Source organism: Eschrichtius robustus, chromosome 14, assembly GCF_028021215.1.
Source record: "Eschrichtius robustus isolate mEscRob2 chromosome 14, mEscRob2.pri, whole genome shotgun sequence".
Lineage (NCBI taxonomy): Eukaryota > Metazoa > Chordata > Mammalia > Artiodactyla > Eschrichtiidae > Eschrichtius > Eschrichtius robustus.
The window spans coordinates 99,568,504-99,582,689 of NC_090837.1; the positions used below are offsets into that span (position 1 = coordinate 99,568,504).

A 14,186-nucleotide genomic window follows, 5' to 3' on the forward strand; every position below is an offset into this window, starting at 1 on the left:
CTGCATGCAAACCGGGCCCCCCTCTCAGGTGGGGTAACGAGGCCGCCAAAGACACGTCACTGAGATGCTGGGCCAAGGTTGCCGAGGGGCCACTGTCTCCCCCTAGCCCTACAGCTGCCATTCAGTCCTGCAGGCTCCCTCCCACCAGGGGCTGACCTGCCCCCTGCTCCGCACCCCGTCACCCCCATGTCGGCCCAGCACACCCATCACTCATGCTCCGTGGACCGTCACCCGGACCCCCGGGTCCCTCGAGCTGGTGACCCAGCCCCACCCACAGACCAGTCCGTCCGTCCACCCATCCATCTGGAGCATGGCTGGCTGGCTCTCTGTGGCCTGTGCTGCTTTCATCAGGCCCTGGTCTCCCTTCACTTCTCTCCTGGAAATTTGCCCCATCCCCAGGGGGTCGAGGGGTCTCTGCCACCCACGCCCAAGAGCCCCGGCCCTGCCCTGCCTTCCTGGGTGGCCGTGCCCCGTGGGGCTGTGAGCTCCCTGGGAGCAGGGACCCCAGCCGGCCCTGACTCCGTGCCCGGATCGTGGGGACCGTCCTTCTGTGCTTTTCTTTTTTAAAAAATAAATGGACCAGTGAAAGACCGGAACTCGAGCTTCCAGTTTTAGGTTTGGTGTTTTTTCTCGCGGTCGCTTCTTCCCCCTGCAGCTTCGGGCTGAGTCTTCACATGGCTGAGCAGGTGGTGTTGGATAGGGGCCAGGTGGGCCGGGCCACCTCTGTCACCTCCTTCCCACGTCTGGTCTCAGCCTGTCGTTACCCTCGAAGCCTACCACCCCGTCGCCCGCCGTCTGACGCATCAAGTTAGTGTCCGTTGTTCAAACTGGAAGGAAGCCCGGCTGCGGGTCTGCGCGGGTCTGCGCGGGGCCTGGGCAGCTTGGGCCCCTCCCCGTGTCTGGGGGCCGTGTTTGGGGGAGAGCCTCCAGGTGCGTGTAGGACGCCCTGAGCGAGCAGAGTGTGTAGAGCGGGGGTTCCTGGCGGGAAGGTCAAGGGCAGAGCAGAGCAGACACCCGGGCAGTTGCAGGAGAGGCCACGGACCCACCCACGTGCAGCCAGGGAGGCTTTCCTCAGTTTCTTGTTTGTCGCTGTCTGGGTTTAACCGCAGTCTCCTGAAAGAAAGCGTACGCTCTCTCCAGCGCTGACTGTGAGCTGAGGGGCCCTGGTACCTGTCACGAGGCCGAGACCCCGGGGAAACAGCCCCAGTTAAAGACGGAAAGCAGCCTGCTCTGCGGGGACCGGCCCCTGGGTTCGGGGGGAAGGCGGCGTCCACCTCGGCCGTGTCCCCAGGGCTCCCGTTTCCGACGCTGCCCAGTGACCCTGGGACGAGCAGGCAGGGGCGGCAGCTCACACACTAGGGGGGAATCCCAGCTAATGACTTCAGAGTCATGGGCCAAAGTCAGCCTGTTCCTAAAATGAGGAAGTCAGTCATGACAGATCCTTGGGTCTGGAGGGTCTGTCTCTTCCCCTGAGATGTTTCTAGCTGGTTCCCAGGAGTGCCTGCGGTGGCACCGGGGCCCCTGCCCACCTGTTGCTCAGGGTGAGGGTCCTGGAGCTTCGCCAGGGTCAGCCAAGGAGGCCCTGGGGACACGCAGGCGCCCGCGTGGACTCTGCCGACGGCGGAGGGGCTGGCCCCGAGGGCCCCCCGCGTGCCGGGTCCAGCTCGGCAGGGCGGCCGGGCCTGGCGGCCGGACTCACGGACAGGCGGCCACTCAGCTCAGCTGGTCAGCCCTGCGGCCACGGCCTCACTGCGAGCTCTGGGTTGACCTTTTCCACTGAGCGTCTGGCTCTTTCTTCCCGAGCTCGTGGAATTGACATCGCGTCCCGAAGTACTGACCTTCCCGGCGTCAGTGTGCGCGCCCGGCAGTGACTGTGGAAGGCGCCCCAGCTCCTTCCCGAGCCTCCGCGGCCGAGGGGGTCTGGAAGGCGGAGCAGCGAAGCCGGGAGCAGCCGCCACGAGCGGAGCGGCCGCGAGCGCACCCAGGCGGCTCCTCCCCAGGGCCCGGGCCCCCGGGTTCCCGCCCCGTCCTGCGCTTCGGAAGGAAATGGGCCACGTCCCCATCTCGCCACGTGCCACAGCTGCATCGCTGCGGCTTTGACCACAGGGAGCCCTGCCTCTGATCCTTAGACGCACACGCGTGTGTGTGTGCGTGCGTTTGCGTGTGTGCCCGGCACGTGGCGCCTGCTCGGAGCAGCTGCGTTCAGAGCCCGCTGAGGCCAGGCTTCTGAGGATAGCGTGCCCCACGCGGTCCCTGTCATGCCCCCTACAGGGCCCTGTGCGGCCGAGTTTTCTCATCTCCTTCTCCTGGCAGGAACGGGGGAGGCGCAGGTGAGGGTGCAGACCAGCCGCTGCCCGCAGCTGGGCCCCGGGCTGAGCCTCACCTCGTCTCAGAGGACCTGCCAGCCTCCCCGCAGAGCAGGCTGTGCTGACGTTTCCACCCATGCGTGTGGAGGGCTGGAACGTTCCAGGTGGCCCGGGGGTGTCAAGCCTGGGCCTGAAGGCTGAGGGGAGCCGGGTGGGGCCCGGTGCAGGCCGGCGGGAGCCGGGACGGGGCACCCGCTGTGGCTGGTGGCATGACCGCTGCCCGTGGGCCTTCTGGAACCTTCCCGCGTCGGCTCAGTGGCGTGGCAGCCGCGTGGCGGTGAGCGTGCGTTGGCAGGGGACGGTGCACGGCTGTGCACGTCGGGCTCGTGCAGGCGCTGTGACGCGCCTTCTCCTGGGAACTCCCACGTCCCGGAGGCTGGTGTTAGTAAATTCCCAGTTTTACGGGCGCTCTCGCTGTTCCAGCAGGAGAACGAGGGACCGATGTTTTCATTTCTTTCCACGTTAAACCTGCCGCCACAGAGAGGCAGGGAAGTGGCTGCCCCCCACCGGGCCCCCTGGGAGGGACGAGTCAGGGCCGGGCCGTGGCCCGTGGGGAGGGTTTGGAAGCTGCCCTTCCCCTCAGCGCTCTCCGCGGGCCTGAACTCTTCACGGTGCGTCTGGTCTGCACGCTGCTGGCCTCGCCGTGAGCTGTCCAGACCCGGTGGCCGGAGGGCCCCGGCGTGTGAAGGGGAGGGGGCTTCCCCTCTAAAGGCCGCCGTGGGGTCAACGCTGTCGACCGTCTTAGCTGACACCGGCCTGAGGCCCCCGACCCAGCCTTGAATCCGCAGGGAGGGGGTTGAGCTTGGAACAGAGGAGGATGAGGGGGGTGAATCGGGGGGCCTGAACTGCTGGGAAAGAAGGCGGGTGCCCTTTCCGCGGGGGGTCCGGGGCCAGGAGGCCAGCGCGGCCACACCCAAGGCTCCCCCACTGAAACCGTCACACGCAGCGGAACGGCGAGGGGGAGGGTGGTTTTGTTCAGATACCTGAGGGCCACGGGCCACCGACTGCGAAGGCAGCGTGAGTCGGGAGTGAGGCCAGACCCCTAAGTTGTCTGAGCACAGCCTGGCGAAGGGAAGACCTGGTGACCCCTTTCCCCGGGGACCGGGGCTTGCCCACGACAGCGCTCAGCGTGGGGGTTACCCCAGCACGGCCCCCCACCAAGTCACAGCCCTCGGTGCGCAGCTGCTTGGGTCAGACCACAGGAGGGTGAATCCCGTTCCCTTCAGATGCAGTGCTGGCAACAGTGGGTGAAGTCCGAGCGACGCGTTTGTCGGCTCGTGTGCTCTGTTTTGCCCAAAGGCCGCTGTCAGCCTAACTGCGGGGAGTTGGAGCCCCGGGTAAGGGCCCTGGAGCCACGGGGCCGGAGCCACAGACGGCAAGGCCACGTCACCCGCTCACACCCGACTGCCCGCGATAGACCCGTGAAGCCGGCCCATCGCTCGCCGTCCGGGCGCCCTCGGTCACTGTCTCTCGGTGTCCACTCGACGCTCCCGCGGAGGCTGCCAGGCAGCACGCCCAGAAAGGCCGGGTAGGGCCCGAGAGAGGACAGGCCACCCCGTCGGGCTTGGCGGGCACTGCCGCCACCGCGGAGCTGGGGTCTCGGCAGAGGCTGTGGTGTCTCGGTCGGGAGGTTCCCGCCATGAGCCCGGAGCCTTGTCCCGAGGACCTGGCGCGAGTGCTGGCTGTGCCACGCAGGGGGGACGCGGCTTGTCCCCAGAGGGAGAAACGCGGTCCCTGCCGCCACGCAGCGGTGGGGTCTGCGAGTGCCCTCGTCCACTGGTCCGTCCGCCCCCCAGTCCCCTCTCGGCCCTGGACGCGCGCGTAGGGGCCCGCTTGCTGAGCGCCGGTGGTGCAGGTGGCTCCTGTCACCACGTTTCCTGCCTCAGAAAAGTCGTGCCCTGAAGCTACCCTGCTGGTGTTTGTGTCAAACACAAACAAACAATTCGAGTAACAAATTTGTTACTCGAATGCCGCGTACAAACGGAGGACAGTCTGAGCTTCGTTCTCCGGGGCTCAGGACAACCTCTTCTGCACAGGGCGGTGGCCGGAGCCGAACCGCTGAGGCCTTGGTGAGAGGGGCGGGGGGGGGGGGGGGGGGGGGCGGTCACAGGAGGAGTCCTCGCCTGCGGGGGGTGCGCGGCGCCCGTGATGTCACCAGACGTCTCTGCAGGTCAGGGGCGCCTCCAGTCAGAGACGCGCACTCACAATCTGGAGGCTGCTGGAAGCAGCGCTGGGTCCGGGGGCCCCTTCCTGGCTCACAGACACCCCCTTCTCGCCATGTCCCCCATGTACAGCGAGACCCTCTCTCCCCCTCTTAAGACCACAGCCCTACGGCATCAGGGCCCCTCCAACCTCGCTGAACCCGACTCCTTTCCTAATGGCCCATTTCCGAGCACAGTCACCCTGGAGTCAGGGCTTCAGCCCCCGCATCTGGGGGGCAGTTCAGCCGGCGGCAGCATCCCTGGCCTGTCCGAGGCCAAAGAGCTGGGCTGTGGCCCCAGGCCTGACCCCTGGCCCCGCTGCTCCCTGTGCCAGCGGGTTGGGAAGAGGGAGGGCCCTGCACCGCCGTCCCCGTGCGGGGGAGGCTCGGTGCCGCTGCCCTTACGGCTCATGCCACGTCGGGTCCCTCACCACCTCTTAGGTGGCCGTCACGTCTGTGTTACGGCTGGAAAACCGAGGTCTGGGGGTCACGGGATCAGCCCCAGGGCCGCGCGGCCGGTGGGTGCCTGCCGGGGCTCTGAGTCCATCCACCTGGGAGCAGTGCAGACGTTCGCCCTCGTCCCAGGTGTGGCCACGTCTGTGTGTCCGTCCGTGCGTGCGGGAGACTGGCTGTGCGTGTAGGAGTGCCTGCTTTGCTCTTGGTGCAGCTTCGGGTTGGCCTGCTTTTCTGCGTCCGTTTTGCCTTTATTCTTCCTTCGCCTGCGTCTGGACGCCGTGCGAAGCGCCGTGGATACGACTGTCTGTAAAACCCTGAGCTCCGGGGACTCACAGAGGAGCGCGGTCTGTCACAGGCGTGTACAGTTCTCTGAATAAGACAGCTGGGTTCCCGTGGTGCTGGTACTCCAGAGGGCCGAGGCCCAAATGTCTCCCCAGCAGCTGCCAAGCAGCCGGCCTCGGCCTCCCCTGGGTCAGAGCACGGGCGTCCCGTGGTCGGACCACGGGGCCTTGCTCTTCAGGTGGTGGGGGACACCCAGCCCCTCCTTCGTTGCGTGAGGGTCCTGGTCTGGGCATGAGCCCCAGGCGCACAGGTGTGAGGGGGGCCCGAGACGGCTGCTGGGCTCCACCTGTCTGCCCGGGGACGGTGGGAAGGTGGTCACGCGATTCAAGAGAGACAGCGTCGTTCTGTGTAACGGCCGGCAGGCCAGGGTGTGAGCCCCGCTCCCCGGCAGGGGTCGTGTCACGCTGCCCACTGGCTTCTCCATCCACCTGGGATCCTGGGGGTGAGGCCGAGTCGAGGACCCCAGGCCTCAGTTCTGCCCCAGGTCCTGGTGCTGGCCCAGGGCCGAGTGGCCGTGAGCCGAGGGCCTCTGCTGCCTTTGTCTGATCTTCCAGGGAATCAGTCACGGGTAGCCATTTGCAAAATCCACTGAACCCCTGGGTGAAGGGCAGGGTATGGACGTGGGCACCGATTTCCACAGATGGATGCGAGCTGAGAGGTGTCGGGAGGGCGTGCGGATGGGGTGGGGCAGCTGTGCCTGGGGGGCCGTGTGTCCACCCCGCGTGCTGCGGACAGAGCAAGGCTCACACTTGCTGCTTGGCCACGTGAGTGACATGGCAGTGCGGCCGCCTCTGTGAACCCCGAGGACCTGGAGAGCGTCCACCCCGAGGAGGCGCGGGTCTGGCGGGGGATCCGGAAAGGCGGCCGGACCTGCCTGGGCCTCCCCGATCCCACTGGGTGGCCAGCAGGCGGCCCACGGCCGGGCAGGTCCCCTTCTTCCCCAGAGGAGGCGGGAGTCACCCTCTGCTTTCGGTGCGTTTAGACTCTGTAGGTGCCCTGGGGGTAGCGGGCACGCGTGCCCCGGGCCCCGCGTCTGCTCCACGTCTGCCTGGAGCTGCCCCCACCTGGCGCTGAGGCCCTGGGGTTCTCTGTCCTGGTCACTGTCTCTGGGCTGTGCGGAGCCCCCAGGGCAGGCAGGGTGGGGATTGTCTCCGTTAAGTGCACAGGAGTCTGTGCCCAAAGGGAGCCCGTAGTGGTGACCTCGTGCTGGGGCCTCCAGAGGTGGGATCGGCCCACCGCCCGGGTGCGGAGAGGCTGCAAATGCAGGGGAGGGCGTCTGAGCTGAGCAAGGAGGCCCAGCTCGGCCAGGTCACCAAGGACTCGTGCGCCCGCGAAGGCCCGGAGGCTGGGGTGGGGAGGGGTCCCGCCTGGGTCACGTCTCCACCCTACCGTGGGAAGAATCCGGTGGGTCCCGACGCCATGGGAAGGTGATGCATTTCCTGAACCCTCACCTCGCGCCCTCGGCCGGGTCGGGCCCACAGAGGCCCCTCAAGATCGTCTTGCTGAGACTTTCCCAGAAAGACCCCCAAGGTGAAGAGGGAGTTAACGCGGGTGCCACCGGGCAGCTTTAAACAGGTCGTAAACCACAGACATTGAAGCGGCCAGCGGCACAGACGCCAGATCGCTCCTGCCCTCCGCCAGCCCCCGGGATCGCAGGGCCTGGGCTGGCCGCGTGGCATGTAAATCAGGCCCGCGGCCTTTTCCCGGCTGCACCTCCAAAGCCGGCAGAGCAGACAGGGTGAGGGTTTTTAAAGAGCTCGGGGGACCCTGGACGAAAGGGGCGAGCTGGCCCTCGTGCCTGGCTGAAAATCCAGTGCAGGAGAGAGGCGCCCAGCAGGGCTTTAACTTAACCTGCTAGACACGTATTTCCTTAGGGTCGAGGTCTCTGAGCCTCAGCGCGCTGATGCAGAATTTAACCCTTGCCGTTCTGGACGCCACAGGCCACACGAGCAGCTTTCGAATCCACCCCCTCCCCCCCCCCCCCCGGGGTCATATGGGTATGTATGGGGCTGTTTTTAGTGACAGCTGTGCCCACTGGCCGTTTCTGGATGATTCTGGTTGGAGGCTGCCCCCAGCCCCGCAGTGCCGTCTGCAGAGCCCATCCTGGAGCCTGAGGCTGTAGGACCAGAGGCAGGGCCGCTTGCTCCTGGGAGAGGCCGTCTTGCCTGTGCTGGAGCTGACGGCCACCTTCACACCCTGGGCACTGTAGCGGGAAGCGGGCGCGGCACATCACATGTTCTCTTACATGCGAGGACATGCATCTGTGTCAAGGCTGCACAGGCCGCTCCCCTAACCCTGCCCGCCTCCCTGGGATGCCCAGCTCGGGGCAGGAGCCCGTGTCGGGCTGCACACGGAGCTTGGACCCGGCAGAGGCCCCTCCTTGAGGTGGGCTTCCACGCGGGGACCCCAGCCGGTAGGTGCTCGCGGCAGAAACCCCAGGCTGGGACTTCCCTGGTGGCGCAGTGGTTAAGAATCCGCCTGCCAATGCAGGGGACACGGGTTCCTGGTCCTGGAAGATCCCACATGCCTCGGAGCAACTAAGCCCATGAGCCACAATTACTGAGCCTGCGTTCTAGAGCCCGTGAGCCACAACTACTGAGCCCACATGCCACAACTACTGAAGCCCACGTGCCTAGAGCCTGTGGTCTGCAACAAGAGAAGCCACCGCAATGAGAAGCCCACATGCTGCAAGGGAACATAGCCCCTGCTCGCCGCAACTAGAGAAAACCCGCACGCAGCAACGAAGACCCAACGCAGCCGAAAATAAATAAATGAATGAATGAATTAATTTTAAAAAAAGAAACCCCGGGCTGCAGAAGCTGCTGCCACGGGCATGCGGATTGGGAGGGGAGAGACCCTTCGGTCCTGAGGGGCCCCCTGACGAAGCCCCAGGTGCTTCTGCACTTGCGCTGGGACACGGGGCCACAGGCACATCGAATCTGGGGACCCGGCCTAGACTGTGAGCAGCCCCTGTACCAAGTGCCGACGCCTTCCCTGGGGCCTGCGGCCCCTGCATCAGGCACGTTCACGTGGGGAGTCTTCACCCCCTCGCTGCGGAGGAAGCCCTCGGAGCCACGGGAGACGCACACGGCTGCTGCCGGGACCTGCGGGCGTTTCCCCAGTGTGTGAGCCACACGGAGATCGGTGCCACCCGAGGACGGCGGACAGCGGCCCTTCTCGGTGTCCTGCCGGCAGCCAGTGACACTTTCCCTGGAGTCGAGTCCTGCGGGGACTGGAGCCCCTCACGCTGAGCCCTAGCTGGCTGTGACAGAGAGAGGGAGAGCGGTCCCTTCCCCAGCAAAGGACCGTGAGTGTGGGCACCGGGGCGGGCCAGGCCCTGTGGGTGGTCGGCCTGGCTGATGCAAACCAACCCACACCCCCGATGGAGCACCCGGGGCGAGGACGCGCCGTGCGCCCTCCGCGGGCTCGCCTACCCCCGCCTGCGCTGCCCACACCCGTCGTGCTGGCTGCGTCCTGTCCAAGAATGCTGGGCACGCCGGGCTCTGGGCGTCCGAGGCGCCGCGTCCTGCGGCGCAGGCCTAGGGCCTCGCAGCTCTCGGCCCGACGTGACTTCAGGGACAACGAGGGCCCGACCGTGGCCCGGGCTGCGGGTGGCGGGGATACTTCCCGCGGCGGCCCCCGCGATGACCATCACCCACGAGTTTCCTCCCCGCCTTCCGGCTGTCAGCACCGCCCGGGGACCAGGCGCCTCCCTGCCCAGTGTGTAGACACGCCAGAGGCGGGAAGAACGGGAGCAGGGGCTGGGAGGTTGGCACAGTGAGGGCAAAACTAAAGGAAACAGCGTCTCTGGGAATCCTGAGTTGAAAGCCCAGGGCCTGGAGATGCTGAGCGGAGTTACGTGCTCCTGCGTCCGTGGGTCTGGAGTGTCACCTGGGTCCCCGCCACGTGGCTCCCGTGCTGCCCAGGTGCCCCTGCGGACGGGCTTCGCAAGAGGCCGTCTTCCTCGTCACGGCTGCTGTGGATTCGCAGGGGCCCGGCTGTTACAGAAGAGATGTGTGCGTCCTTGCTGGCTTGAGACCTCTGTTAAAGCAAAGCTACATTCGGGAGAGAATCTTTCTTTACTTAAGGAGGAGGCTGGGCTGGCGAGGGGCGTTCCCTCCGTATGGCTGCCCCTGCCGCCAGGAATCCAGCAGCACACACACGGAGAGGTGAAAACACGATTAGGAGGGCTCTGATGACAGCTCATTATCCATCCTGCGTTTGCTGCGGCAGCGCTGGGCATCTGTTACGAATTTAAGTGTGCTCTTACCACTCACTCTCAGGATAATTTGACCACCGGGATGTCTCCTGTAAGCTGGTGTAAGAGGCAGGAACCAACGAGAAAACGGGTCGCAGGAAGTAAGCAAGGGCAGGAGTGGGGCTGTGGTCGAGGTGGAGCCCAAGCCCCTGTGCAGACCCCGCGGCACATCTGCTCACCTTCTCCCCGACCCCCTCGGCGCCTGGTCTGGCCCACGGCCTGGAGGGGAGTGAAAGGGACCCTCCCGTCCCCATCATGCCCTCCTCCCAGCCTGGTTCTCCGCACCACCGGCTTCCTAGCGAGGGGTGGCCAGGGGAGTGGTCTGGAAGCAGTCTGGGGGCTTCCGGCTCTGCCCCAGGAGCTGCGTGATCGCTGGTTGTGTGTTGTTTCCAGTGGAAACGCAGCAGCAGGAGGGAGGGATGGCGTATTTGCTCGTGTGGAACTGTTTTCCTTGTCGAGTGGCTGAAGGCTTCTCTCCTGCAGCGAATGGACACTTATCTTTTCTGTCAGATTTTTACTGACTTCCAAACGCCATCTTACTGTTCAAGTTCACCAAGTGTCAGACATTTCTCCGATAGGGCGTCAGTAGCAGCAGAAATGCAGTAGTACGTCCAAGTTAAAAATTTCCCTTTGATTACTACAAATCCACGGGCCCTTGGGTCCAAGGCTTCTCCTGCAGTTTGCGAATGGATTTTTATAGCACATTAGTGCTGGGGGAGATTCCAAGGAAAACAGCGCTCTCGGTATGAGAACCAGCTGCAGCTTTCTGGAGCCGATGACTCACACCCGCTTTTTAATTGGGTGGGAGAGCCAGGCAGGAGACACACAGGGACTCAGTCAAAGCGCTGTTTGTTTTCCGAGGGTATCCTAGCCACAGGCCCGCCCCGCGGCTCCCATCTGCAGCTCGTGTTTACTTAACTTTTTTTTTCCTCCTCACAGTTCCAATCATAAAAACGGAGCCCAGCGATGATTACGAGCCTGCCCTCACCTGTGGACCGATGAGCCAGGGCCTGAGCCCGCTCCCCAAGCCCTGCTACGGCCAGCCGCTCGCCCTGCCGCCTGACCCGGGCTCCTGCCTCGTGCCCGGCTTCCCGCCCCGTCCACAGAGCAGCGCCAGCCCCGAGCTCCACGACCTCTCCTGCGCCCCCTACGGCCCGGCCGCGGCCGGCCCGGGCCACGGCCCCCTCGGACTTCCGCGGCCAGTCGGCGGGGTCCTCGCCGGCCAGGAGGCGCCGAGACCCGCGGGCGTGCCTCCCGGGCCCCCCCAGCCGCCGCCCCCCGCCCCGCTGCAGCCACAGGTGAGTCCGCCGTCAAGTGGTAGCTGCTCCCCGGGGTGCCGGCCGGCGCTCTGTCCCCACAGTCCCTCCTCTCCGCTGCCGCCGGGGACCCAAGAGCCGACCCGCCTGCAGCCCTGCGGCCCCGCGCGCCCCCCTGGGACGGGCCACCAGCAGCGCCAGCCGTCCGAGGTTCCGAGCAGCGAGCCTGCAGCCGCCCGGCCCCTGCCAGCGCCCGAGGTGCGTGAGGACAGTAATCATAGTCTGGCCCCCCTTCCCGTAACGGTCAAGCGAGAGCCTCAGGACCTGGACCCGCTGGACCTGGACGACGGTAAGTGCTCGCGGGCGGGCGCGCGGCCAGCCCGGCGCCGTGGGTCCGCTGCGGCAGGAGGGGCGCGTGCACCGCCGCCCAGCGGGGGCGCGCCTCGTGTGTGTCCTGCGGGACGCTCCTGCCGCCCTCGGTGTTCCCTGGCGGCCAGCAGTGTTGCCGCCAGCCAGCGGGCTCACGCCGCTCTGGCCGGTGGGGGCCCGTGGCTGTCGACCCTCGGGTCCACTGTCCGCGGGGCGGCACAGGGAGATCTCGGGGCGCCCGGGTGTGCCGGCCCTGGCCGCGTGGAGCACGGCGCCCCCGGGAGCTGACGTGTCCTGTGAGGAGGGGAGGCCGCCCTGGGCTCGGCCGCGGTTCCAGCTTCTTGACTCCTACCTAGTGTCCGAACAGCTTCTCTAGTCGCGTGAACCGCTTTTACGTATTCGCGCAGCTAAAAGTGAGCGACTTGCACCCTGTTCAGCTCGTGAGAGCACGTGACAGGCTTGTTGGAAGCTCAGTGATCACACGATGAGGAGCCGGTGGCTCCCTGGACTGGGGCTTAGGCCCCCACACGGCACCCGGACTCCACGGAGATGCGTTCAGGGTGATTTGGAAACGAAGCGTCCTCGAGACACCCGCAGTCAGGCTAATTCGTGTGAAAATCTGAGCCCCAAGGTCTTTCTATAAAATGAGAACAGAAGGCACCTCGTCGGAAGATGTTTTTCTCTTTCCTTTGGGAAAAGGTGCCAGGGGCCCTGTGATCTGGTGGGTGAGAGGTCACCCAGTGCTCTCGTGGGCCCCGCGTGGATTGTCCGTCTGTGTGGGCGCCCAAAGCCAGCCTGGAACAAGGCAGAGAGAACCCGTCCCCCAGAGGAAGCCGCACTGGGCTGGTCTCAGAACCTCTGCCTGAGGGGCCCCGGGACCACACGTGTGCCCTGAAAACAGCGGGCAGACAAGTGCCGTCGGCGGGTGGAGGGCCGGGAGAGCCCATGGGGGATGGGGGCCCAAGGCTTTCACCCAAAAGCTGTGAGGCTGGGCAGGGCCTGGAGGAGGGAGGCGGGCGCCTTCTGCGACCCCTGCCCAGACTCCAGCAGGACCACGGCGGAACTTACTGACGCAAAGCAGACGTGAGGGCCAGCATCCAGCCTCAGACACAGGGGCCCGCCTCGGCTGGACCCTGGGGTCAAAGGCGGCGTCTGCTCACGCTGCAGGCGCCGGGGTGAGCGGGGTGGGGAGCAGGGCCTCCTTCCGTCCTGACCGCCGTCCCGGTCCCATCGTGAGCGCAGGGGTCTGGTTAGGTGAACCCGGCACCTCCTGGGCCATGATCAACCCCCTAAAGTTGCCGAGGGCCCAGAACGTGGTCGTCAAGGGAAGAGCCCCTGAACTCCGGGCGTTGCCTCTGAAAGCACTTCTGAGGGTGGGAGGGAGGGACCCGGGACCCGGGACCCCGGCCTCTCTAGGATCCCACCAGCACACCCTGCAAAGGGGTCGCCTGCTTTGAGGGTGGGCACTTACAGAAGAAGAAGAACGCTTGAAAGCGTGTGGCCTTGCATCAGGAAAGAGCAGGGGAGGCACTGGGAGGGGCCCCACTGCCCCCTGAGCAGACAGGGACCTGGGAGACCCTGAGGCCTGGGGTGGCCAAGCTGACGGGGTCCAGCCCTGTTGCTGGGCTGGGGGCTGCAGCCGGGGTTTCACCAGCAGGAAGGCCCCCGTGCTCCAGGCCCGCCTGCACCTGAGCGTCAGGTGGGGCGGCGAGCGGGGGGGGGGGGGGCCCGGGGGCACCTGCGGCCACTCCTGGGACAGCAGCTCCAGGGACTCTGTCCCAAAAGGATCCTTGTGGGCCCTGGTTTCTACTCCGTGTCCATCCCCCGGGCCAGCTGTCAACGCAGCCTTTCGGTTTTGGCCACGAGAGCAAAGTGACATTGGTTTCCTTGGTTAGGATTGGGGTCACGGTGTGAGGCTTCTCCAGAAAGCGGTGAACGCGTGTCCGTGAATGTGCGTGTATCTTCACACCACCCCCACGCGTGGTGTTTCGGTGCCACCCTGCTTGTCCCCAGTTAAAGCCACGCCAGGGTGCAGCCCTGAGCGGCAAAGAGTAAACGCTGCCCTGGCCCCGTGCAGAGTGGCCCCGACACGTCCCTGTGGGTGGACATCCTCTGCGTGGACGCTGCACCCAGCGTCCCCCCCTAGCGGTCTTTCCCAGAGGGAGACCCCCGAGGTGGAGGGGGGCCTCGGGTGCACACGCCGCGTGGCTGGGGGGCGGCCTCCCACGAGCCCGGCTTCCCTGTGGCGGGGCTCTCGGGCCCGCGGGGTCGGTCTGAGCACACAGGCTGGAGGAACCGCCCTGGAAGTGGCCACCGAAAACTAAGGCTGTGGGGCTTCTCTCCTGGAGTTGGAACCACACACCTTCCAGTCAGGCATCCGTCCCCGCTCAGGAAAGCAGCTCAAGTGTTTGTTGCTCTGTCTGGGCGGCTGAAGACTCCCCGCGTCCACAGGCGTTTAGCATAGAGAAGGGGCCCAGCTCTTGCTGGAAGTCTTGTAGTGGAAGCAGCAGAAAGCACGTCTGTCCTCGTGAGAGGGTGGCTGGAGCTGTCAGCTGCGTGTCGGGGGCTCTTGGAGGGACCTTGAGGCCACATCTCCGTGTTCACCTTGGTTCCTCCACCCAGAACCCGCTCGCTCGCTCGCTCGCTCACAGGAGCTGTGATACAGACACAGGTCAGTCCCTCGTGAGTCCTCGAAAGACCGCCTAGTGCAGAATAAAGGCCCACATCGTGGGCGTGGGGACCTGAATCCCCAGCCTCCCCAACCCAGATGCTGAGGGGCTCTGGGGCGGGTTCTTACTGGTCCCTCCTGATGGGGATGGTGGGAGGGGCACGCCGGTGTCGTGGGGTGGGTGTGGGCCTCGCGAGGTTCCTGTACAGCTTGGACGCCTTGAGTTGGCACCAGTGACCTGATCCTTGGCCGGTCCCACCGGTAAACGTTT

General features: G+C 65.8%; 1 protein-coding gene across 4 annotated transcripts in view; it reads left to right on the forward strand.

Moving 5' to 3' along the window:
• Positions 1-14,186, forward strand: part of NFATC1 (nuclear factor of activated T cells 1) — a 101,138-nt gene that overhangs the window by 61,079 nt on the left and 25,873 nt on the right. For 2 of the 4 annotated variants that reach the window (XM_068563004.1, XM_068563005.1), the window contains exon 9: positions 10,562-11,227. In XM_068563004.1, the coding sequence (XP_068419105.1) occupies positions 10,562-11,227 (666 nt within the window). The remainder of the gene's footprint in view (positions 1-10,561; positions 11,228-14,186) is intronic. The other 2 variants (XM_068563006.1, XM_068563007.1) reach the window with 2 other exon arrangements.